This window comes from Scyliorhinus canicula, chromosome 4 (assembly GCF_902713615.1).
Source record: "Scyliorhinus canicula chromosome 4, sScyCan1.1, whole genome shotgun sequence".
NCBI lineage: Eukaryota > Metazoa > Chordata > Chondrichthyes > Carcharhiniformes > Scyliorhinidae > Scyliorhinus > Scyliorhinus canicula.
Window position 1 is genome coordinate 204,985,547 of NC_052149.1, and position 25,599 is coordinate 205,011,145.

Consider the following 25,599-nt stretch of genomic DNA (forward strand, 5'->3'; position numbering starts at 1 on the left):
GAGGGACCCTGGGGCGGTTAATGACGTGTTTTGTGAATTCTATAGTCGTTTATATCTGTCGGAACCCCCTGCAGGGGAGGAGGGAATGAACCAATTCCTGGAGCGGCACGAGTTCCCGAAGGTAGATGAGGAGCTGGTGCAAGTCTTGGGGGGCCCAATTGGGCTCGGTGAAGTGAGAGATGGATTGGGGCAATGCAATCAGGTACGGCCGTGGGACCTGACGGATTCCCAGGAAATTTTATAGAAAGTTTTTGGGGCTAGTGGGGCCGCTGTTAGTTAAGGCTTTCAATTAATCCAAGGAGTTCGGAGTGCTTCCCCCAACGCTGTCACAGGCATCAATCTCTCTCATCCTGAAGTGAGACAAGGACCCGGAGAGCTGTGGATTGTACAGACCAAATTCCCTTTCAAATGTAGATGCTAAATTACTGGCAAAGATCTTGGCCACCAGAATAGAGGGCTGTGTCCCGGAGGTAACAGATGAAGATCAGATGGGATTTCTGAAGGGCAGGCACCTGACTTCCAATATTAGATGGCTTCTCAATGTTATAATGATGCCAGCTGAGGGGCGGGAGGCTGAGGTGGTAGTAGCCATGGACGTGAAGACGGCTTTCGACCAGGTGGAGCAGACATACTTATGGGACATTTTAGGCAGGTTTGGGTTTGGGCAGGGTTCGGCTGTTATATCAGGCCCCAGTGGCAAATGTGAGAATTAACCGAACCCGGTCAGAATATTTTAATCTTGGGAGAGGGGCAAGGCAGAGATGCCCGCTCTCCCCATTATTGTTTGCCCTGGCCATAGAGCCTTTAGAAATGGCCCTTAGAGCATCGAGTGCGTGGCAGGGGATAGTGAGGGTTGGGGTGTGTGTGTGTGTGTTGGAGCACAGCGTTTCTCTCTATGCGGATGGCTTGCTGCCTTATGTTACAGACCGGGTGAGGCGGATGACCAAAATCATGGAGGTACTAGGAGAATTTCAGGCTACAAGTTGAATATGGGAAAGAGTGAGATGTTTGTGATCCAGGCACAGGGGCCGGAAAGGAGACTGAGAGAGTTATCTTTTAAAAGTGGCGGCTGAGAGTTTTGGATTTTAGGGATTCAAGTGGCTAAAAAATCGAGGCAAAGTGGTCGACCAAATAAAAAGGGATTTCCACAGATGTGACATGCTCCCGCTGACGCTAGAAGGAAGGGTCCAGATGGTGAAGATGACTGTCCTCCCAAGACTGTTTTTCTTTTTTCAATGCCTTCCGATTTTTATCCCAAAGGCTTTTTTGAGCAAAATAAACATGGCGATTACAGGTTGAGTGCACGCGGGAAAAACCCCGAGTGTAAAGAGGGCACTCTTGGAGCGGGGTCGCGGAGAGGGGGGCCTGGCCCTCCCGAGCTTTATTAATTATTACTGGCCGGCCAATATATCGATGGTCAGGAAGTGGGTAGTGGGGGAGGGGTTGGCCTGGGAGCGAGTGCAAGTGGCACCCTGCAAGGGTACGAGTTTAGAGGCTTTACTAACGGCGCCCCCTGCCTTTCTCGCCGGCTCAGTACTCTACAAGCCCTGTGGTGGTGGCAGCCCTAAAGGGTGTGGGGGCAATGGAGGCAGCAAATGGGATTGGAGGGGGCGTAGTGTGGTCTCCGATTTGTAACAATCCAGGTGTGTCCCAGGGAGGCTGGATGGGGGCTTCAGGAGGTGGAAGCAGGCAGGAATCAAGAGATTGGGGGATTTATTTATCCAGGTGGGCTTTCCGACCTTGAAGGCACTAGAGGAGGAGTTTGAGCTACCGGGCAGGAATGGGTTTCGATGTCTTCAGGTCCAGGACTTTGTAACGAAGGCAGGTTCCTAGCTTTCCTCGCCTCCCCCCGAGGGGACTACAGGATAATGTGATCTCAAAAACTGGGGTTAGAGAGGGGAGGATATACAAGGAGTTGATGGAGTGGGAGGAGGCCCTGATCAGGAAGGTAAATCGGAAGTGGGAAGAGGAGCTGGGAAGAGAGCTGGAAAAGTGGGAAAAAGCTTTGAAGAGAGTCAATTCATCCTCGTCCTGTGCCAGACTTAACCTGATCCAGTTCAAAGTGGATCAGGGCCCACATGACGGTAGCCCAGATGAGCGGGTTCTTTGACGAGGTGGAGGACAGTTGTGGGCGGTGTGGGAGTAGCCCAGCTAACCATGTACATATGTTCTGGGCATGTCTGAAGTTGAGGGGATTCTGGCAGGCATTTGCAGACGTTATGTCAGAAGTCCTGGAAGAGAGGGTAACTCAGAGTCCAGAACTGGCAATATTTGGGGTATCGGATAATCCGAAGGCCGGAGGGGGGAAGGCTGATGTCCTGGCCTTCTCCTCCCTGTTGGCCTGGAGACGGATTTTGCTGGGATGAGGGACTCGGAGCTCCCAAGGTCAGGTGTGTGGGTCAGCGATCTGGCAGGGTTTCTCAGCCAGGAAAAAAAAATCAAATTCGCCTCGAGGATAAACTCAGGGGTTCGCCCAGAGATGGCAACCGTTCATCGACTTCTTCAAACAAAATTGAACGTCAGCAGTAAGGTGGGGGGGAATAGAAGGCATGGCAGTGTTAGACAAGGACAGGGAACTCAGTATATGGGTAATTAGGGAATGGGGCGTGGCCAGTAGGGGGCATGGTTTTTTAGGTTTTTTGCGCGAGTAGGCCCATGTCCCCTACTGGCCACGCCCCATTCCCTAATTACCCATATACTGAGTTGTTACCGTGTAAGAGTTCGATCCACCACCTCAAGATCTTATCGTTCTTAATCTTGCCCCCGCTGTGTATTATCGAACATGAAGGCTGCCGACCATTGGTCGCTGACGAGGGTGAATCTCCTACCAGCGAGGTAGTGCCTCCAGTGCCATACAGCTTCCCCAATGGCTTAGGCTTCTTTTTCGACTGAGGAGTGGCGAATTTCGGAGGCGTTGAGTGTACGGGAGAAAAATGCTACTGGACTGCCCGCCTGATTGAGGGTGGCAGCGATGGCGACCTCTGATGCATCGCTCTTCATCTGGAAGGGGACGGACTCGTCCACCGCACATCGTGGCTTTGGCAATATCTGCCTTGATGCGGCTGAAGGCCTGGCGGGCCTCAGCCGCCAGAGGAAGATGGTAGCTTTGATCAGTGTCCGCATAGTTGGGGACCCACTGGGCATAATAGGAAACAAACCCGAGGCATCTTTTAAGGGCCTTGGGGCAGTGGGGAAGAGGGAGTTGCAGGAGGGGACGCATACGGTCAGGGTCGGGCCCTAGAACTCCGTTTTCCACGACGGCTAGTCTGGTTGTGCAGAAAACGCATTTCTCCTTGTTATAAGTGAGATTGAGGGCTTGGGCGGTTTGGAGAAATTTCTGGAGGTTGGCGTCATGGTCCTGCCGGTCGTTGGTGCAGATGGTGACATTGTCCAAGTATGGAAATGTGATCCGCAGCCCGTACTGGTCCACCATTCAGTCCATCGTTCTTTGGAAGACCGAGACCCCATAGGGGACCCGGAGGAAGTGGAAGAGGCGGCTGTCTGCCTCAAAGGCCGTGTAGTGGCGGTCCTCCGGGCGGATTGGGAGCTCGTGGTATGCGGACTTCAGATCCACTATGGAGAAGACTCGGTAGTGTGCGATCTGATTAACTATCCGGGGGAGGGGGTACGCAGCGAGGTGTGTGTACCGGTTTATGGTTTGGCTGTAGTCTACAACCATCCGGTTCTTTTCCCCGGTCCTGACGACCACCACCTGAGCTCTCCAAGGGCTATTACTGGCCTCGATGATCCCTTCCCGCAAGAGTCGCTGGACCTCGGACCTGATAAAAGTCCTGTCCTGGGTACTGTACCGCCTGCTTCTTGTGGCAACTGGCTTACAGTCGGCGGTGAGATTTGCGAAGAGCGGGGGAGGGTCTACCTTCAGGGTAACGAGGTTACATACGGCGTGTGGGGCTAGGGGCCCACCGAACTTCAGAGTTAGGCTCCTGAGGTTGCACTGGAAGTCAAGTCCCAACAGGAGAGGAGCGCAGAGATCGGGGAGTACATATAATTTAAAATTGGCGTACTCGGTACACTTACGCGAGGTTCGCAACAGTGTACCCCCCGGATCTGCACTGAGTGCGATCCAGAAGCGAGGGAGATTGTTTGAAGTGCAGGGAAGATTTGGAGCGAACAGCGCCTTACCGTGTCTGGGTGAACGAAGCTTCCGTGCTCCCGGAGTCAAACAAGCAAGGCGTTTCGTGTCCATTCACCCGGATGGTCATCATGGAGTTCCGGAGGTGTTTTGGCCATGACTGGTCGAAGGTGACCGCGCCAAGTTGCGGATAGCCGGCATGGTCAGAGGTAATAGGGTGGTTCCAAGATGGCTGCCCCCATCCGTCGCATGTGTCGGGCAGCATTGCAGATGGCGGCCAAGATGGCGGCTCCCGTCGGTCGCACGTGTTGGGCGGCGAGGAAGATGGTGTCCAAGATGGCAGCCCCCACGCATCGCACGTGGCAGGTGGGGGGGGGGGGGGGGGGGGGGGAACGGCCAAGATGGCGGCCGTGAGCCACAAGTGTTATGCGGAGTTGAAGATGGCTGCCTCCACGGACAACACGAGGCAGATGGCGCGTCCGGAGGGGGCGGAGCCAGCAGACATGCAGCCACACTGTGGGGTCTGCGGGCCTGAGAGTCCGAGAGTCGGGCCTGCGATTTGGAGGATTTAGATCTGGCCAGGCAAACTTTGGCAAAGTGTCCCTTTTTGCTACAGTCGCTGCAGCTCGCGTTTCGAGCAGGGCAGCGCTGCCTGGGGTGCTGTGCTGGCCGCAGAAATAGCAGGGTTGCTCCCCCCGGGCTGGGCGGGCAGCCGTGCGGCATAGGCCTGGGGTAATGTCTGGTCGCGGGTCCACGAGGGGGGTCGCGTGATCGGACGGGAACGCGTTGAGGCTTTGGAACGCTACTTCTAGGGAGGTGGCTAGTTTTACCGTCTCTTCTAGGTCAAGGACACCTTTCCCGAGCAGGCGCTGTCTGGCGTTTGTGGACCTGACTCCAGCCACGTAGGCATCCTGGACGGCGAGCTCCATATGTTGAGAGGCAGTGACGGCCTGGTAGTTGCAGCTTTGCGCGAGGAGTTTGAGGTCGCGTACGTACTCCTCCAGCGATTCCCCGGGGCATTGGCGGCGAGTGGTGAGGAGATGCCACGCGTACACCTCGTTCACTGGCCTTATGTATAGGCGCTTCAGTATCGCGAGGGTGTCTACGTAAGTGGAGGCTTCCTCGAGTTGTAGAGAGATTCGATGGCTCACCCGGGCATGGAGGAGGTTCAGCTTCTGTTCGTCGGTGACGGTGGGCAAGGAGGTAGGCCTCGAAAAATCGGAGCCAGTGTGAAAAGATCCCTTTGGCTTCCGCGGCCTGTGGGTCGAGTTCCAGTTGGTCAGGTTGGAGGGTTGCTTCCATAGCGATGTTGTAGTCGATTAAATTGATGCGACCATCGGGACTTCCGGTTGCGGCTATGCGGAGCTAAGCCGCACGTTCGGCAGCTCCCGCTATTTAAGGACTTTTGGGCCGATTTGAGGGCCCCAAACGGCGCTGTTTCGACGAATCCCGGTGGGGGAAGGTGTCTAGAGGAGCATTCCCCATAATTTATGGTGCTCACCCGGAGTGGGGCAAAAGAAAAGGCTGCAGCAGCTCCCCAAGAAAAGCGGGGGAAGAAGGACAAAATGGCGGCCGGCGGAACACCCGAGGACTGGTGGAAGTGGGCGCAGGAGCAGCAGGCCTCTCTTCTGCGCTGTTTTGCGGAGCTGAAGACTGAGCTGCTGGACTCCCTGAATGCGACTACCAACAAGCTGCTTGGGACCCAGGCGGCGTCCATTCGGGAGTTGCAGCAGCAGGCCGCTGAGAGGGAGGAGGAAGCCCTGGTCCTCGTGGGGAAAGTGGAGTTGCACGAGGCACTTCACAAAAAGTGGCAAGACCGCTTGGAGGAGCTGGACGTTCACACGAGGCGAAAGAATTTGAGGATCCTGGGCCTGGCGGAGGGGCTGGAGGGGCCGGATCTCCCGGCGTATGTGACCACGATGTTGAGCTCGTTGATGGGAGCGGGGTCCTTCCATTTGCCCCTGGAGCTTGAAGGAGCTCAGAGTGATGGCCAGGAGGCCTAAGGCAAATGAGCCCCCGAGGGCGGTGCTGGTGCGGTTCCATCGATTTAGCGACCGGGAGTGTGTGCTGCGCTGGGCCAAGAAAGAGAGGAGCAGCAAGTGGGAAAATTCGGTAGTGAGAATCTACCAGGACTGGAGTGCGGAGGTGGCTAAGCGGCGGGCCGGGTTCAACCGGACGAAGGCGGTGCTGCATGCCAAGCAGGTCAGATTTGGAATGCTGCAGCCTGCGCGCCTGTGGGTGACATACAAGGACCGGCACCACTACTTCGAGTCCCCGGAGGAGGCGTGGGCCTTTGTACAGGCGGAGAAGCTGGACTCGAACTAGGGTCCGGGGACACACTATGGCCGTTGCTGTTTTCGCTGTTGCTGTTCAACTTTGACATGTGTGTTTTTTATGCTGGTTTTCTTTTTGCTCTATTTCCGGGTGGGTCTGTCTGTTGGGTATGGGTGTGGGATATGTGGGGAATGTGGGTGGTTTGTATTTTATATGTTCTCTTCTGTACGGGGCTGGGGGTTGGGGTGAAACTGGATTTTGGAGAGCTGCGTCAGAAGGGTGGGGTGTGGCAGTGTGAAAGCGCGGGCTTTCCTCTGGTTTCCCGCGCGGCGGGGCAGGGGGGGCGGAGCTGGCGGTGGGGGTGTGGCCTCTAATGGTTTTCTTTCCCGCGCTGAAGCGGTGCCAAGGAGGTGTGGCAAGAGGGGGATGACCCCATGACGGGAGGGGATGGGTTTTGGCGGGAGCTACCGGGGTTAGCAGAAGTCAGCTGACTCACGGAAGTACCATGGAGGGTGCGTCGCGGCTAGGAGGGGTCCTAGCCGGGGGGAGGGTTACCGGGTTGCTGCTGGAATGGCCAGGAAGGAGCTGGTGGGGTAGAGGGGAGGCGTTATCGCCATGGGGAACGGGTCGGGCGGGGCGAGCTGGCCTGGGGCGAGCAGTGGATAAGCTATGGCGAGCCAGCGGGGGAGGGGGGCGGGTTGCCCTCTGATCCGGCTGATTACCTGGTACGTGAGGGGGCTCAATGGGCCGGTTAAGAGAACTAGGGTATTTTCTCATCTGAAGGGGTTGAAGGCGGACGTGGCTATGCTCCAGGAGACCCACTTGAAGGTGGCGGACCAGGTTCGTCTGAGGAAGGGGTGGGTGGGGCAGGTTTTTCACTCAGGATTGGATGCGAAGAACCGGGGGGTGGCGATTCTGGTGGGGAAGAGGGTGGCGTTTGAGGCGGCTGAGGTGGTGACGGAAAAGGAGGGCAGATATATTATGGTGAAGGGTAGGCTGCAGGGAGAGAAGGTGGTGCTGGTTAATGTATATGCCCCGAATTGGGTTGATGCTGGCTTCATGAGGCGCTTGTTGGGCCGCATTCCGGACCTAGAAGCAGGGGGCCTGATCATGGGGGGAGACTTTAACACAGTGCTGGATTCCCCACTGGACCGATCCAGTTCAAGGACGGGTAGGAGACCGGCGGCGGCCAAAGTACTGAGGGGATTCATGGACCAGATGGGAGGGGTGGATCCCTGGAGGTTTGGGAGACCGAGAGCGCGGAGTATTCCTTTTTCTCTCATGTCCATAGGGTTTATTCCCGTATAGATTTTTTCGTCCTGAGCAGGGGATTGATCCCGAGGGTGCAGGATGCAGAGTATTCGGCCATAGCGATTTCAGACCATGCTCCGCACTGGGTTGATCTGGAGATGGGGGTGCGCGGGACCAGCGCCCGCTCTGGCGCCTGGATGAGGGGATGCTGGCTGATGAGGTGGTGTGTAGGAGGGTCCGGAGAAGTATTGAGGGGTATCTTGATACCAATGACACGGGGGAGGTCCGGGTGGGGATGGTCTGGGAGGCTCTGAAAGCAGTGATCTGGGGGGAGCTGATATCCATCCGGGCCCATAGGGAAAGGAGGGAGAGGAAGGAGAGGGAGAGGCTGGTGGGGGATCTCCTGGATGTGGACAGGGGATACGCGGAGGCACCGGAGGAGGGGTTGCTGGGGAACGGCGTAGTTTGCAGGCCAAATTTGACTTGTTGACCACCAGAAAGGCGGAGACACAGTGGAGGAGGGCGCAGGGCGTGGTATACGAGTATGGGGAGTAGGCGAGCAGGATGTTGGCGCATCAGCTCCGTAGGCGCGATGCGGCTAGGGAAATTGGTGGAGTGACGGGAATGTGGGGGTGGGAATGTAGTGCAGAAGGGGACAGGAGTAAATGGGGTCTTTAGGGACTACTACGAGGAACTGTACCGGTCGGAACCTCCGATGGGGAGAGGGGGGGGATGGAGAGCTTCATGAACAGGCTATGTTTCCCAAGGGTTCAAGAGGAGCTGGTAGAGGGGCTGGGGGCGCCGATAGAGCTGGAGGAGCTAGTCAGGGGGATTGGACAAATGCAGTCAGGTAAGGCCCCGGGGCCGGACGGGTTCCCAGTGGAATTTTATAAAAAGTATGTGGACCTGGTGGGCCCCCTGTTGGTGTGAGCCTTCAATGAGGCATGGGGGGGGGGGGGGGGGGGGGCTTTGCCCCCGACAATGTCGCGGGCACTGATCTCTCTGATCCTAAAGCGGGAGAAGGACCCCTTGCAGTGTGGATCAAACAGGCCTATCTCGCTCCTCAATGTTGACACCAAGTTGCTGGCGAAGATCCTGACCAGCAGGATAGAGGATTGTGTGCCAGGGGTGATACACGAAGATCAGACAGGATTCGTTAAGGGATGGCAGCTCAACACGAATGTGCGGAGCCTGCTAAATGTTATCATGATGCCGGCAGTGGAGGGGGAGGCGGAGATAGTGGTGGCGCTGGACGCAGAGAAAGCGTTTGATAGAGTTGAGTGGGGGTACCTGTGGGAGGTGCTGGAACAGTTCGGATTTGGGGAGGGATTCATCAAATGGGTGAGGCTGCTCTACACGGCTCCGATGGCGAGTGTAGTTACAAATGGAAGGAGATCGGAGTACTTTAGGCTCTACCGTGGGACCAGGCAGGGGTGTCCCCTGCCCCCCTTGCTCTTTGCACTGGCGATTGAGTCTCTGGCTATGGCGTTGAGGGAGTCAGGGAGATGGAGGAGTCAGGTGCGGGGTGGGGAGGAACATCGGATATCGCTGTATGCGGACGACCTGCTGTTGTATGTGGCGGACCCAAAAGGGAGAATGCCGGGGGTGATGGAGCTGTTGGCGGAATTTGGGGGCTACTCGGGCTACAAGTTAAATTTAGGCAAGAGCGAGGTATTTGTAGTACACCCAGGAGATCAGGAGGAGGAAATTGGGAGGCTCCCGTTTAAGAGGGCAGTGAAGAGTTTCAGATACCTGGGGGTGCAGGTGGCCAGGAGTTGGGGGACTGTCCATAAGCTTAATTTTACCAGACTGGTGGAGCAGATGGAGGAGGAATTTAAAAGGTGGGACATGGTGCCGCTATCGCTGGCGGGTAGAGTGCAGTCCGTCAAAATGACGGTTCTCCCGAGGTTCCTGTTCCTCTTCCAGTGTTTGCCCATCTTTATCCCTAGGGCCTTTTTTAGAAGGGTGACCAGCAGCATCATGAGCTTTGTTTGGGCGCATGGGACCCCGAGGGTGAAGAGGGTCTTCTTGGAGCGGGGTAGAGATGGGGGGGGGGGGGGGGCTGGCATTACCCAATCTCTCGGGGTACTACTGGGCGGCCAATGTGTCGATGGTGCGCAAGTGGGTGATGGAGGGGGAGGGGGCAGCATGGAAACGGATGGAGAGGGCGTCCTGTGGAGATACAAGTCTGGGGGCCTTAGTAACGGCGCCGTGGCCGCTCCCTCCTATGAGGTATACCACAAGTCCGGTGGTGGCGGCTACCCTCAAGATTTGGGGGCAGTGGAGGCGACATAGGGGAGAAGTGTGGGGCTCGATGGAGGCTCCGTTAAGGGGGAACCATAGGTTCGTCCCGGGGAACATTGATGGGGGATTTCAGGGTTGGCTCAGAGCGGGCATCAGACAGCTGAGGGACCTGTTTATTGATGGGAGGTTTGCGACCCTGGGGGAGTTGGAGGAGAAATTTGGACTCCCCCGGGAAACATGTTCAGGTATCTGCAGGTAAAGGCATTTGCTAGACGGCAGGTGGAGGGATTCCCTTCGCTTCCCGCGAGGGGGGTGAGTGACAGGGTGCTTTCGGGGGTCTGGGTTGGAGAGGGGAAGATATCTGATATCTACAAGGTTATGCAGGAGGTGGAGGAGGCTTCAGTAGAGGAGCTGAAAACTAAGTGGGAGGGGGAACTGGGGGAACAGATCGAAGACAGGACATGGGCTGATGCCCTGGAGAGGGTTAATTCTTCCTCCTCGTGTGCGCGGCTCAGCCTCATCCAATTCAAGGTGCTGCACCGGGCCCACATGACTGGGACGAGGATGAGTAGGTTCTTTGGGGGTGAAGACAGGTGTGTCAGGTGCTCGGGGAGTCCAGCGAACCATGCCCATATGTTCTGGGCATGCCCGGCACTGGAGGAGTTCTGGAAGGGGGTGGCGAGGACGGTGTCAAGGGTGGTGGGATCCAGGGTCAAGCCAGGCTGGGGACTCGCGATTTTTGGGGTTGGGGTGGAGCCGGGAGTGCAGGAGGCGAAAGAGGCCGGTGTACTGGCCTTTGCGTCCCTAGTAGCCCGGCGGTGGAAACCTTTCCTCGACTTTCTGGCTCAACGATAGGGTACTGGGACAATAGCAGCAGCAACCTGGGGGGGGGGGGGGGGGGGGGGGGGCGATGACTATGTTTGTTTATTTAATTTTAATTTATTTTTAAGTTCTCTTGTTGTTCATTGGGGTTGGGGGGGGGGGTGGGAGGGAGGGGATACATGCGTTGTTACGGTTTGGGGGTGTTACAGTTTTTATGGGTTATTTTGTTGCATGTCATTGTTTGTTGTTATATTTTATATTTTCTGTAAAAAATCCAATAAAAATTATTTAAAAAAAATAAAAATTGATGCGACCATCAATTCACGCGAGACAGAGAGTTGAAGTGAGTAGTGGCTTTAATCGACTAGAAAAGTGCCCACTTGCGACTGCTCTGCTAGTGAGAGCCGCCTACAGGGCAGCTGCTCTTTCTACCTCCCCTCGAGGGGGAGGAGCCAGGGCGGAGCACACAAGGGCACCAACATGATACATTCTGTGTAGTCCAGTACAATGGTCCATAGGTGGAGCCCACATGGGCAACAGCGTGATACAATAATACAGTGGTGATGGTTAGTACAATACGGTCACCACAACTTCCTCAATATTTGGCTGGTGTGCGACCATACTGCAGGCTTGGGAAAGTGGGCAGCCCATAATCATGGAGGTAAATGCCTGCTATCTTATGACATCCTGTGCGAGCTGCTTTTGAGCCACCGTGGTAAACCAAAGGTTGGCTACAGGATGATATGGGCTACCCCCTGACGACATGGCTGATGATGGCACAATCCATGCACTCATGAACATGCATACAATGAAAGCCACGCAGCCATGTGAAAACATTGAGGCAGACCACTGGCGTGCTGAAAGAATGCTTAAATTGCCTACACTGTTCTAGACTAATCCCACAGTACTCAACAAAGCATATGCAAGATTCATCCTGGTCTGTTACATGCTGCATATCATTACTATCACAAGCAGTTATATGGTGAGCAGCTGAAGAACATGAGCGTGAGAAGGAATAAGGAGGGAGTTGACAAATCTACACAGCCCTTTTCTGGCCAGGCTGTCAGTTCGATACTAGTAACTGCAGCCTCAATTCTGCTCACCAATTGTCTCACACTTTACCTTACCTCTTGTTACTAACTACAGAGTGTTTGTCTGTTCATAATACGGAAATAAAAGACAAAAGAAAATGAACAGTAAACTCAATTCATAAATGGAATTGGCTTAAATGATTCATCCTTGTGTATTCCCTTAGTGTCCATCTTCAATGCACCTTTGCTCGCCCTGGTATACCTATGGCACTGCTACCAGAGTGACTGGTCTCTGACTGCTGACTTTTAGTGAAGACTACAGAAGGCCGTCAACATGTCCTCAAATAGCTCTGGGGCTAGACGACCGAGCTTTAGACTGTATCACAGTCATGAGAAACAGTAGTTTGTGCTTGGCTGGCTGACAGGCAACAGTAAGGCACTAGCAGTGTGTGTTGGGTGGTGTGGAATTGAGATGTATAGTTACAACCTGCGATTGGTGTAACCAAGTTTGGTATAAGTGGAAAGTGAGGTGTGTGCAAGAGCATTAGAGCTTTCAGCCTCACCACTACCCAAGGTCTCAGTAATTGTTGTCTCCTCCATGACAGTTAGGATATGCAGATATGCCGGACATCTCTCCTTTGTCACTTTGTCCTGCAAACGAAAATGAAGCACGAGTATGGTCCAATTTGGCCAAATGTTATGGCTATAACAATGGCATTGTGCAAGATGCCAGTTGTGAATGAGGCTTGTGGCAGTCCCAAGTGTGTGAGGGTGCTATGGAGCATATGAAAGTGAGTGTTCGGAATGAAAGATTGTTGGTAGGTGAATTGAACAGTGCTTGGGGCTAGTGATCCAGTTGATAGGGTGGGACATTTGAAAATACATTCATTGAACATTGTCCACTTGTGATGCCATTGAATTTCATGCAGCACTGTATCAAGATGCTTGCGACTGGACTACTAACATTGATCCCCTTGGCTAACTGTTCACACTGCCTTTTAAGCAAATGTCTGGAAGGCCTTTTCGCCTCCAGCAGAAGCAGGATATCCTTTCACCTTCTTGACAAAAAGCCTACAGCGTAGTACACTCTTTTCACACTGTCCCAGGCCAGATTTTCTTCCTGCCAAACTGATATCTGCTCCAGCCAATTATACATCTCCCCTTTAAGAAATGTAGTATAGTAAAGGCAATAACTACTTTGGGCCCATTCTGATACTTGCAGTTAATGAACCATAGAGTTAGTGCTGGTTGTATGCAGCAATCATCAAAATAAGCAGACAGAACAGTGTAGAAATGCTTGCTGCAGGCTAATTATACATCACAATTCTCCATGCCTGTTTGGCAATGATTCAATTCAGCCCTCATAGATTTTAAATTAATTTAAACATTTAAATCTGGAATTGTCCAAAACTTACTAAACAAAATTGAGACTCACAGATATTTCATTTCTCTGCCTAACCTCTTCATTCACAAATTACACCAACTTTATGACTGCCTATACCAAATGAGCTTCAAATAGCATCCCTGATGGCAAAGAAAACAAAGACAATCAAATATTTGAAAATAGATCTAAAGGATTCAATTGGTCACAGTAATCATTGCAGTAGCTATAATTTTCAACACTGATTGATGATATTTAAGAATGCACATACCCCCACACCCCTTACTGGTGATACAACAACATTCTTTGAATCAGGTATGTGGTTCAAATCTTCACAACCCTGGAAGCTATTGTAGTGATCTGTATATCTGCTGGTATGCAAGGGGTTAACATCTGTAATATAGTGCTAGACAACCACTAGATGGCAGCACCAGATCTATGTATATAAGCTACACTCAGGATTTTCCCGCCTCTTCGTATCAGGAGTGACTAGTGAGCAGATTGTAAGAGATGTAGCTTAGTAAGCAAGTGTTGTTAAACATCATATATACTATTCTTATTTATCTAATCTTCAGTTACAATTGTAGAAGTGTGAACAAACTCACAGATATTTATAATCGCTATTCAATAAACAGTATTTGCTAATTTGAAGACTGATAGTTTTACTGAACATTAACCATCCGACCATTCTGGAAGTAAGCAAAAAAGAGTAACAAGATATTACTATAATGTAATATAAAAGTTATAACATGTCAGCACAATTATTGCAAAATCAAAAATTGAAGTTCCACTTCTGTAACTGCAACAAATGGTCTGACTTTCAATCAAGCTCTCAAAGGGGTGCCAAGAAGAGGCTTGATGGGGCCCATACAGGTAGCTTAAGAACTGCACAGGGAGCATGTCACTTACACACCTTAATGGCTAAAAACTATACAGGAAATCCTGAAAAAAAAAGTATTTTGTTAAAAAGCAAAGGAAGATATTAAGTCTTTCAAACAGGTTTTCCCTCAGTGAACATCAAACCAAGGGAATTAATATATTCCAAAAGGAACCTGAATTTTAAGACTTGGGATATTATTATTTAAACCATTTGTAGGCATGATATTATTAAGAACTGAATTACTGAGGCCATTGGGAGATTCTTCAGAAGCACAGTCAATCAATGGTGAATTTTAATTCAAGCACTGCATCAGCTTTCTCAAGATGGATTCTCCATTTATATCATCTGTCCTCATTAACGGGTGGGGTGGGGGGGGGGGGGGGCGGGGGGGGGATCAACATTTCACAGCATCAAAGAACAGCATGTTCAAATCAACCATAGTTCTTTGTAATGGTTTAATTTTTGAAAGGGATGCCAAGGCTGCATGGATACGAGCTCACTTTTCACCATTTGTCAAATTAAAGACAGTACAAGAAAATTAAAAACCTGTCTGACTTCAATTTTATGCAAAGTTAGCAGAGTAATGGGATTGAACACAACTACTTCCGACATACGATTTAATTATTTTACATCCAACCAAAAATCTCCGTGCATATATTCACCTCTGTCACTTTCAAAAAGCCTGAAAAATCAGCAACCACATTTCCATGTGTAAGCATGGCTCCTTTAGGGTTTCCTGAAAGGAAAAGTAATATGGTTAATGCAATTATAATAAAGCACAAAATAGAAGGCACAAAATTGATAAACAAAAGAACACAAGAAAACAAATCAAGACTTTATATTAGGTAAAATCTCTAGGATCTAATGATTCTTTAAAAATATATATTCTTTCATGGGACCTGCGTGGCACTGGCAAGGCCAGCATTTATTGCCCATCCCTTGAACGGAGTGGCTTGCTAGCCACTCAGCACACTTAAAGTTAACCCCATTGTTGTGGGTCTGGAGTCACTTGAAGCCTTGAGCCATATCTGGGCCTGACCAGGCAAGGATGGCAGGGCATGAGTGACGTTTTTAAATGGTGTATCGATGATTAGTCATCATAGAATAGAATCCCTACAGTGCAGAAGGAGGTCATTCGGCTCATCAAGTCTGCACCGGCCCTCTGAAAGAGCACCCTAACCAGGCTCCTACCCTATCCGTGTAACCACACTTAACCTGCATATCCCTCGACACTAGAAGGGGTAATTTAGTACATCTAACCCGCACATCTTTGAACTGTGGGAGGAAACCGGTGCGTCCAGAGGAAATCCACTCAGACACGGGAAGAAAGTGCAAACTCCACACGGACAGTGACACAAGATCTGAATTGAACCACTGTGCCACCATGCCACCCATGATTATGGAGAAGGACTTTCAATTCCAAGATTTTATGAACTGAATTTAAATTCCACAAGCTACTATGGTGGGATTGAACCTTGTCCCCGAAAGATTAGCCTGGACCTTTGGTTACTAGCCCAGCGACATTAACACACCTCTGCCTCCATTTCCAATCCAGGACATTAAAGGTAGATGAGAAAATTGTAGGTGCTTAGTCATGATCTTCCAAACTCTTGATTCAAGAATTATCCACTTGGACTGGAAATTGCCAATCCCACTCCATTAATTAAAGAGGGTGAGAAAGTTACCAGAATCCATTCTGAAAGTGCAGAGTGACTGAGCTCTTGGGCAAATTTGAGTTGATCAGAGACCAGCATAATGACAGTTCTACTGAAGTTTCTGTTAGTCTTTCAGAATCTCCTGATTTTTGAGCTCAAGTCTTTTTTTGGAAGGTTGATTTCTGATTTTACATGGGGAGGTAAAAGTACCCCTGATTAGGAGGCTTGTTTCTGGGAAAGGACAGGTGAAAGGATGGGTTGGCTTTGCTGAATTACTTCTGGGTGGCAAATGTGGAGATGATGCGGATGTAGGCCGTGGAGGAAGGGCTGGATGGAGGAGGACGATTTGAGGGTGTTAGTGCCTCCTCTGTTCTCACCAGCTAAATATGCCACAAGCCCAGTGATGGTTGCATCGCTAAGAGTCTGGAATCAGTGTAGGTGACATTTTAAGATAGAGTGCATGCCGCTGTGGGTACCGACTTGTGACAATAGATTTATTCCAGCAGGATTGGATTCAATGTCAGGGCGTGGGAGCAGAAGGGGATAGAGAGGTTCAGAGATTTGTTTGTGGAAGGCAGATTTGCAGAGTTGTTGGAGAGGTTTTAGTTGCCATGGGATAATGTGTTTTGATATTTACAATCAGGGACTGTATGAGTAAAGAGCTAGCCATATTTGCAAGGCTGCCACCCCCGCCGTTGCTTGAAAAGATTGTGCACAGTAAGAAGTCTCACAGCACCAAGTTAAAGTCCAACAAGTTTATTTGGAATCACTAGCTTTCAGAGCGCAGCACCTTCATCAGGTGAGTGAAGATTAGGGTTCCACAAACACATATATAGACAAAGTCAATGATGCAAGATGATACTTTGAATGAGAGTCTTTGCAAGTAATTAAGTCTTTATAGGTCCAGTCGCACTGTGGGTGTTGGAGGATCCGGAGTGCAGGTGGGGAGAGAGGCTGATGTGTTGGCCTTTGCCTCCCTGAAAGCCTAGAGGTAGATCTGATTAGGGTGGTGGGCTCCAGAACCCCCAAGGCGGCATGGTGGGAGAGTGACCTGGTGAAATTCCTACATCTAGAAAAGATCAAGTTTGCCATTACGGGGCCAGGGGAGGGATTCGTCTTAACATGGAGGTTGTCCATCGCCTTCTTTATGGAGTGGTAGATGTCAGCTGGGAAGGGGGGTAAGTTTTTTGGTTTGGGGCTATCTTTATTTTACATTCTTACAAAGTGGGGCACTGCTGCCTCACAAGGACTTGGGTTCGATCCCGGCCCTCTGTGCGTGTGTAATTTGCACATTCTCCCAGTGTCTGCGCGAGTCTCACCCCCACAACCAAAAAGTTGTGTAGGGTAGGTGGATTAGCCACACTAAATTGCCCCTTATTTGGAAAAAAAAAATAATGAAGTGGGACATGCAGTGTGTTCGAAGGAACTAAGGGGCTTTTTGTACTATGACAAGTGTATAAAGAGGATTATTTCTGGTGATTTGTATATAAATTGAAAATGCCTTTTTTTTTTAAAATGTGGACAGTGGGGCATGAGGATATTCTTGCGACAGGGCAAGCACCTCCTTTGTTGGAAGCCTGCCTCTACCTGGTCGAGATTCTGAGGCGACTGGATGACGATAAACTGGAACCGTTGAGGAGCCCTGGTGAGCATGCTGTCTCCAGTGAGGTAGTGGAGATGTTCCCAGCAGAGTTTGGGAACTGGCTGCCATGTTTCAGAAGTCTCAATCTGGAAAACAGGCAGATCAAATTCAAATTCAATGGAAGCACACTTAATCTGGTCTTTGAAGCCGGAGATTGGGGTGGCCTTCCAACCTCCGTTTCTGTGTGGTTCTGTTCCTGGTGTTGGATGAGAGGTTTTGGAGTTGCTGGAGCCGGCCAGGCTGTGCACCGCTGCAGGAGCCAAGGTGGATGACAGCCTTGGCCCATTTGTGTCAACAAGTTGGAAGTAATGAAGCTAGTGTTCAGATTGTGGTTATCCTTGGAAGACCCTGAGGAATGCTCAGCATTTCAGATCCTAAAGTCTACTCTTTTCATGGACCAGTGGAGTGATCTTTTTATCCTGATGACTACCTCACTCCTCAGTTGTGAGGTGCATGGACAGGAGAGTCATGGTAGTCCTAGGGGCTAGTTCTTTCATGTCTTTGTTCTTGTAGTGGCACTGGGCTTGGCCATTAATCTTTTGCTCCTCAGGGGTCCCAATGTGGGTGGTCCACAATTAGAGAGATGTTGAAGGTAGGGCCCAGTCTTTATCCTTGGTTAATTCCTCCTGAGAGTTGGATGGGTCCAAGTGGTGGCTCGATGATCTTTGCTTTCTGGCAATATGGTCGATCAGAGGGTTTAGTTCCGACATTGCTTACTCTTCATTTTTCTTCAGACTTGGCGAGTTGTTAGAAGCCTTTACTTATTTTCCTCTCAACTTTGATGCCTCTGCGAGCTCGTGGTAGGAGTATTGGAAGATGGATCTTCATTCAGGAGGAAGCCCCGCTTTTGGAGAGCTGCTAGCCAATCAGATCGGTTGACAGCACTCCAGGACCTCCAGGTCATGACTGAATAAAGACAATAATTACAGTCACTGGTGGCAAGAGTGGTCTGGTTATTATAAAATCTGCTGCAGCCAACCTCCATTTGGCTGTCTCAAATTTGATCCAGCGGGATTCACTCGGTTGCCCTTGTGGGTGGGAGCGAGGTGGTGATATTTCTAGGTTGCCCTGTGGGTGGGAGCGAGGTGGTGATATTTCTGTTACAGGTACCATCAGTGCACACTTCAGCCTGACCCTGAACCACCTGTCTATTGGCTACATTATTTAATTGTGCACTTGCATGCAGAGCAAGATGCATGCTCCGAGCCAAGGTCCTTGATCAAAAAAAAGAAAGGGATGTGGAAGTGGCATTGGGGTATTGACACTGGACTAGTATTCCGAGGGGATGGAATTGGCATTGTGGTATTATCACTGAACTAGTATTCCTGAGGGAGTAGAAGTGACATTGTGGTATTATCACTGAACTAGTATTCCTGAGGGAGTAGAAGTGACATTGTGGTATTATCATTGGACTAGTATTCCTGAGGCAGAGGGATTAAAATATCAATATTCGGCCATTCATATCTGAGAAAACCTAGAAAATTAAGACTTCATAGACTCGTAGAATTTACTTCTGGAATTGCTGAATACAGGTGGTCCTTGGACCAATGTAGAAGTGTGAGCTGTATTACTGATTGAGAAAGAATCATGGATTCAAGTAAGGAAAGAGTTCAATCCCCAGATGGTAATTCAGTGACCCCCTGGTCTACTGAGACAAACAGACCAAGAATATCGTCCAACCAACATCGCAAACATATATGGTAATTTATCTCGTTGATGTCTGAAAAACTCTGCTGTGCAAAAATGGACTTGTCACATTTCTCTACCCTAATATGCGCACATGCAGTGATTGTGGATCAGCTTCTGTGAAATTGGGCAGTGAGAAAGGAATGCCAAGTTTATCCTACTATTTATTGCCATTAATTAATGCAACCACTCGTACTTCTTATGGCACATACCTGTTGTTCCACTAGTAAAACAGACAATCGATAGGTCCTCGGGTCGTGGAGGCTGAGTAGCAAACAAACAAAAATCAAGAAACTAAAGGCAGTGCAAGCTGTAGCTGTCAAAAATTAGAGACAGTGCTCATCTATGCTGGATGCTGTTGATGCACATGTTCAAGTTACCATCCCTTGGAATATGATATCTACTCAAAAGTTAATTATGTTTCACTCACCACAGGAGTTTGTCTGTTCACCCGTCCAAGATTCTGAAAGCAAGAAAGTCACCACACAGTAAAAATGGGACACATATAAAAAGCAATTAAGCATCATAGAACCAATTGCAAAGGATATGCAATTGTAGAGCACTGCAAACAAAACCAATTTGTAATACTCTTTGGTATTGTCATGTGAGAGTACCGTTAAGAAATGGATGCTTAAGCAAAGTACCTTTGAGAAATGGAGCAGCTCATATTACTGAAGCAATGTCAGAGTGTGGGTGGAGCTGGGTTTCTAGCTCAGCCATTTTGCAGTGTTTCAGTTTTGAGAGAGAGCAGCTGAAAAGTGCCTGGCTGGTTTGCTGTGAGCTGTTTGAAAAGGAGAAAGCCAGTCCTGAGAAAGCATTTTGAAAAGTGCCTGGCTGGTTTGCTGTGAGCTGCTTGAAAAGGAGAAAGCCAGTTTTGAGGAAAATAGCTTGGGTGTGTCTGTGTTTGCAGTAAGCTGGATCTGCAGTGATCTCTGCCAGAAAAGACCATCTCTGAATCATTTGGGTGATTTAAACTCATAATAGTAATGTCTTTAACCTGATGTGTTTCTGTTTAAAGGTGTTAAGTCTTTTGGAGGTTTGAAGGAACATTTTAGAGATTATTTAGTGTTGTATTATTTTAAGTAAGGGGTGTTAAGAGAGCCAATGTTTATTTAAGAAGGTTAAGTCGAATTCATGAACTAAACATTGTTTTATGTTTAAAACCCCACGTGTCCATAATCGTAGTTCCACACCTGGAGACCAAGCTGTGTGTGCTTCAAAAGCAACAATACATTAAAGGGAAAGATTGGTTGAACTCCATGATACATTTTGGGGTTCTGAAAACGCCGCTCCCATAACAGTATTAAAATGATCACATTTGGTTCCCACAGTAGTTTCTGTGCCCTTACACACCAAGTGCAATGAAGTTCCCTACCTAACACCAATATTAGAAAACTAATTTCCCCACAAGTTAGTGTCAAATGCAGCAAAATTATATGCAGTTTTGTGCTGTTGTCACATGCCATTGTTGAAGCGGTCCAAACTCTGCTGGTTTGCTGCATGCCTTCTGCAGTAGATCAACACTGAACTTTGTTTTGATTTCACTCATTTTATTTAATGAATTCTGTTTGATCCATTAAAAATAGATCAACCACTTCCTGTAATTTAATTGGCAGAGCCTTTTTAAAGGCTCTTATTTTTTACTTGAATAATCTGTGGGGTTATGAGCCAGCTTGCCGACTTAAAAGACTTAGAATAAAAACAGAAAATAGTGGAAATATTCAGTCATGGACCTGTTTCTTTCTTCACAGACGCTGTTAGACCTGCTGAGTATTTCCACCATCCGCAGTATTTGGTTCTTGTGTTAAAATAGGACCACTTCTTTTTTCATGTACATCATGTCTTCTGGACCTTTGGAGGCAAATTTAACACCCAAGGGAGGTGGCCCGACTCCAACTCATCCATCTTCAGTTTTTTTTTACAGTTTAGAGTACCCAATTCATTTTTTCCAATTAAGGGGCAATTTATCATGGCCAATCTACCTATCCTGCACATCTTTGGGTTGTGGGGTGAAACTCACGCAGACACGGAGAGAATGTGTAAACTCCACATGGACAGTGACCTGGGGCCAGGATCGAACCTGGTACCTGGGTGCCATAAGGCAGCAGTCTAGAAAATCCTTACTTCTGTTCTTGTGTCCCAATCACTTCCCACCTCGCAAAATGCACCTCAGACATAAGATAAAAGGTCAACATCTCAGACCAACAATTTTTCATAACACTCTAGACAAAAAAGTTCAACTCGACCTGCCTTAAGCTTCTGGTGCATTTTCATGTGGCCAACTCTCAGATGAAGCAACCCTCGTTTAAAAAGTTTTAATGATGCACTCCTAAGATTTTGTCATTATTCCAGTTTTAACACTGGCCAACCTGGTTTCCCAGGCCTTGGGAAATCCAACAGCTGGTAGAGAGGCGAGGACTGCTGGTGGAATAGCCAAGTGTCTTTCCAGAGTATGCATGGCCCAGGAGGAGCCAGGGTACTATTTCTCGTTTCCCAAATATACCCTTTTGATCTCCACAATGATTGGAACAGCACTCCCCCTCAGTCAGAACCTACAATCATGTGATTCAATGCCATCCTGGTGTCCCCCATGGTCTGCCATTTCTGCCCCATCCCATGATTCGCTCTTTGCATTGTTATTGTCTCCTGGTTTTACTGCTGCCACCCTCTCTTCCCTTCCCCCCTCCAAAAGAAAACCCTCTCCTCGCCCCCCCAAAAATCCATGGTCTTCATTGGCGGCCTGATCTTGTTCCAGCCCCTTGATCTTTCGTTGTACCCATTCTTCGATCTTTTCTCTGGCCTACGATCTCACCAGTCTTTCACCTTCACCTGTGAGCCCCAACTGCAGCCTGGTGCCACAGGCCCATTTTCCAGATAGCTAATAGACTTTTAACCTGGCTGGCTGCCACTGAGAAACTAGTTCTAAATAGTAATCAGATTCTCCCCAGCAGAACCTGAGGGAAACCTGCTATTCCAGGTCTTCCAAACTCAAAACCTGCAATCACTCCACCACTGGCCCCATTGTCGTTGGATTCTTTTGTTTTCCTTTTATCGTGTGACAAATCATTTGGCAACTGGGCTAAAATAGATTTAAAAGTCAACAATATGAACAATAACATGCCACAGTACTTTTACCTAGAACCACAATGTGCCACTGACATCATTCACATACCTCCACCTCCTGGAGTGCCAGTATTTGCACTCCACAGTCATTTCCCATCTCAACCAAGTCCATCTCAAATGGGTCCATGAGGATTACTATCTTCAAGCCTGGAGTCTCCTTCTTCTCGACATTCTTCAAAAGAATTTTAGCTTTTTCCACCTTGTCACAGATAACTGTGGAAATCTCAGCTTAAAAATAAGAGAGGGGTCCATGGGTTAGCAGTGCATAGCGAAATGTGAGAAATAAAGATTTAGAAGATACAAATAACTCTTGAATCTTGATAACATAGTGCATTGTTCCCCATGCCCCAAAACACGAGTAGACATTATGCTAGGATACAGAGGTAATACTCTTAATTAAGATCATAAGACATAGGAGCAGAATATGGCCATTCGGCCCATCGAGCTGCTCTGCAATTCAATCATAGCTGATATGTTTCACATCCCCATTTTCCTACCTTCTCCCCATAATCCTCGATTCTCTTATTAAATCGAGAACCTATCTATCTCGGTCCTTTATTTTTAATGTTTTTATTGGGTTTTAGTTTTTTTTTTACGTGTGACAGTACAATCAGAAGAAGGAAGTAATACACCTGACGGTGAATTTGATTTTCTCCAGGTGGAGGAATTCCAATAGGTCGGACAGCCAGTCCGTAGATTTGGGTGCTGCTGATCACCATGGTGGATTCTTCGGCAGGCCTTTAGGGAATCAAAAGCAAGGGGGTCAGACCCCCTCCCCATGAAAAGTTCTGGCTGCTCGGAGACCCTGAAGACCGCCACTTTCAGGCTCCACACTCATCCCCACAAACTTGGACATTAAGAAGGCCGCCCAGAACCCGGCAAATCTGGGGCATGTGGGCGTAGTTGGCAGGGCCACCCTGTCACCATTCGTGTTTGTCCTCCAGTTCCGGAAAGAACCTGCTCATTCTGGTTAGGTGTGCTCTGTGCACCACTTTAAGCTGCTCAGCCTTGCATATGTAAAGGTGGAGTTTGCTTTGTTCAGTGCATCGATCCAGAGTGCCACCCCACACCCCTTACTTCTATCCAGAGTTCTTCCTCCCATTTTTCTCTGGTCTTGCCCAGAGGGGTGTGTGCTTCCTCGAGTAGTAGCCTGTGCAGGCCCCGCAGTTACCCTCCCAATGTCACCCTCATCCAACATTTGGTCTAGTAATGTGTATCCCGGCGCTCTCAGGGATGTTGGTGTTTCCCTACACAGGAGGTTTTTGACTAGATGTATCTCAGGTAGTTTCCCCTAGGCAGCTAGAGCCTGCTAGTTCATCTAACATCCCTAACCTATTGTCCTTGTAGAATTCATTGACTGTCAATGTCCCCCCCCCCCCCCCCCTGGACCTTTTAATAGAAGATGGCGCCCATCGTGGTTGGCGCAAATATGTGGTTGTTGCAGATAGGGGCCATGGTGAACATTTCAGTCAGGCCAAAGTGCTGTCAGTTGGTTCCAGGTCCGGACTGTGGTTACTATCATGGGCTTGTTGAGTGTTTGGCTGGCGGGGATGGGAGTCTTGTGGCAAGGGCTCAGAAGGACGTCCCTATGCAGGAACTCTCCTGCATCCTCACCCATTCTGCTTCTGATTCCTTCACCCATCCCCTCACTCTCTCTGCTGTGGCCACCCAGTGGTAGTACTGTAGGTTTGGAGGACCAGACCTCCCATACTTTTCTTTGTAGGACACTTTTGGGGATCCTTGGAGTCTTTCCCTCCTCATGAACACCATGATCTATTTATCAATTGTGTTACAGGTGGCCTTGGGGATATGAACAGGAAGAGGAATCTGGGCAGCACATTTATCTTGGTTGTCTGCACCCTCCCCACTAGGGAGAGTGGGAGTGCTTCACACCGTTGCAGGTTGTTTTCTTTAGTCCGCCAGACTAGTCAAGTTCCACTTGTGGACCCATGTTCAATCGTAGGCAATTTGGATCCCCAAGTAGCGGAATTTGATTTTGGCTTGCTTGAATGGCAGAAACTCCAGCGCTGCCCCTCTTCCTTTCGCGTTCACAGGGAAGATTTAACTTTTGCTCCATTGAGTTTGGAGCCCGAGAGGGCCCAAAACTCTTTCAGGAGCTTCATGATCCCCTGCATGTGGGTCTGAGACATAGAGAAGGTCAGCCACATGGAGTGAGATGCTGGGCTCTCTGTCCTCCTCTCTCCAATTTTTCACCTTTCGGAGGGTGATTGCCAGTGGCTCAACTGCCAGGGAAAGTAGTAGCTGGGCAGCGGACATCTCTCCCTTGTGCCCATGTACGTATTTAGAGCAGATAGTGTTGGTCGGTACTCTCACTATGGGGGCGTTGTACAGGGGTTTCACCCAGGAGGTAAACCCTGTTCTCACTCCAAACCTTTCCAGTATGAGGTACTTCCACTCGACTCTGTCGAAGGCCTTTTCTGCATCCAGGGAGATGATCAGCTTTCCTGTTCTCTCCCCAGATGGAGTCATTATTACATTCAACAGGTGCCTGATGTTCGCAGTTAGCTGCCTACCCTTGACAAAGCCCATCTGGTCTACCGCGACCACTTCTGGTACGTAATTCTCCAGTCGCCTAGCCAGGGTTTTTGCCAGTATCTTCACGTCTACATTGAAGTGAGATGGGTTTGTAGGACCCACATTCAGTTGGTCCTTAGTCTTTCTTGGGTATCACTGAATGTGGCTTGTGCTAACGGAGGTGACAGAGTGCCTCTTGCTAGCGAATCTGTGAACATCTCCAACTGGTGCGAGGCTAGTGCTGCCGTGAATGTTTTGCAGAATTTCACCATGGATCAGTCCGGTCCAGTGCCTTTCCTACCTGCATGGAGTTAATGCTCTCCATGACTTCTCCTAGTTCTAGCGGTGCTTCCAGCACTCTCCTCCCATCTTCCCCCACGACTGGCATGTGCAAACCATCGAAGAACTGTGAGCCCCCTTCTGGGAGGTTCAAAGGTAAACAGCCCCCCGTAGAAGGCCTCGAATGCTTTGTTGACCTTCTGCCTTAGCTACCAGTCTGCCATTGTTCTCACTGACCTGCACTATTACCTTCATGGCTGCCTGCTTTCTCAGCTGGTGAGCCAGAAAGCGGCTGGCTTTTTCTCCAAGTTCATTGAAGGTCCCCAGTATCTGGTGGAGTTGGTACACTGCTTTCCTCACGGATAGCAGGTTAAAGTCCACTTGCAGCTTTTTTTCTCTCCGCCAGAAGCTCTAAAGTTGTTACCTCGTGTGGCCTGTTGCAGCCAGCCAAGAGCCCCCTCCAGCCCACTCTGTCTTCTCTCCCCATTGGGAGATGCGCCGCAGCACCCCCCTCACTCATATCTTCTGGCACTAGCTTTTCCGCTTCAGCCCAACCCCACATTCGGCCGCTGCTTTTCTTCCCCTTCGGTCTTCTCCTCATCCTCTCCTGCACTCTGTTGCCCTCGCCCCCTCTTTTCTGTGCTCTAGTTCCTGGGTTCAGAACGAGGTGATGCAGTCCAACGCAAATTGTCCTTTGACATTT

General features: G+C 49.6%; 1 protein-coding gene across 7 annotated transcripts in view; it reads right to left on the reverse strand.

The window, feature by feature from the left end:
* Positions 1-25,599, reverse strand: part of LOC119965327 (long-chain-fatty-acid--CoA ligase 6-like) — a 251,026-nt gene that overhangs the window by 93,103 nt on the left and 132,324 nt on the right. For all 7 annotated transcript variants that reach the window (XM_038795940.1, XM_038795944.1, XM_038795939.1 and 4 more), the window contains 4 exons: positions 22,132-22,310; positions 19,390-19,422; positions 19,172-19,223; positions 14,639-14,712 (listed from right to left, as the gene is read on the reverse strand). In XM_038795940.1, coding sequence (XP_038651868.1) covers positions 14,639-14,712; positions 19,172-19,223; positions 19,390-19,422; positions 22,132-22,310 — 338 coding nt within the window. The remainder of the gene's footprint in view (positions 1-14,638; positions 14,713-19,171; positions 19,224-19,389; positions 19,423-22,131; positions 22,311-25,599) is intronic.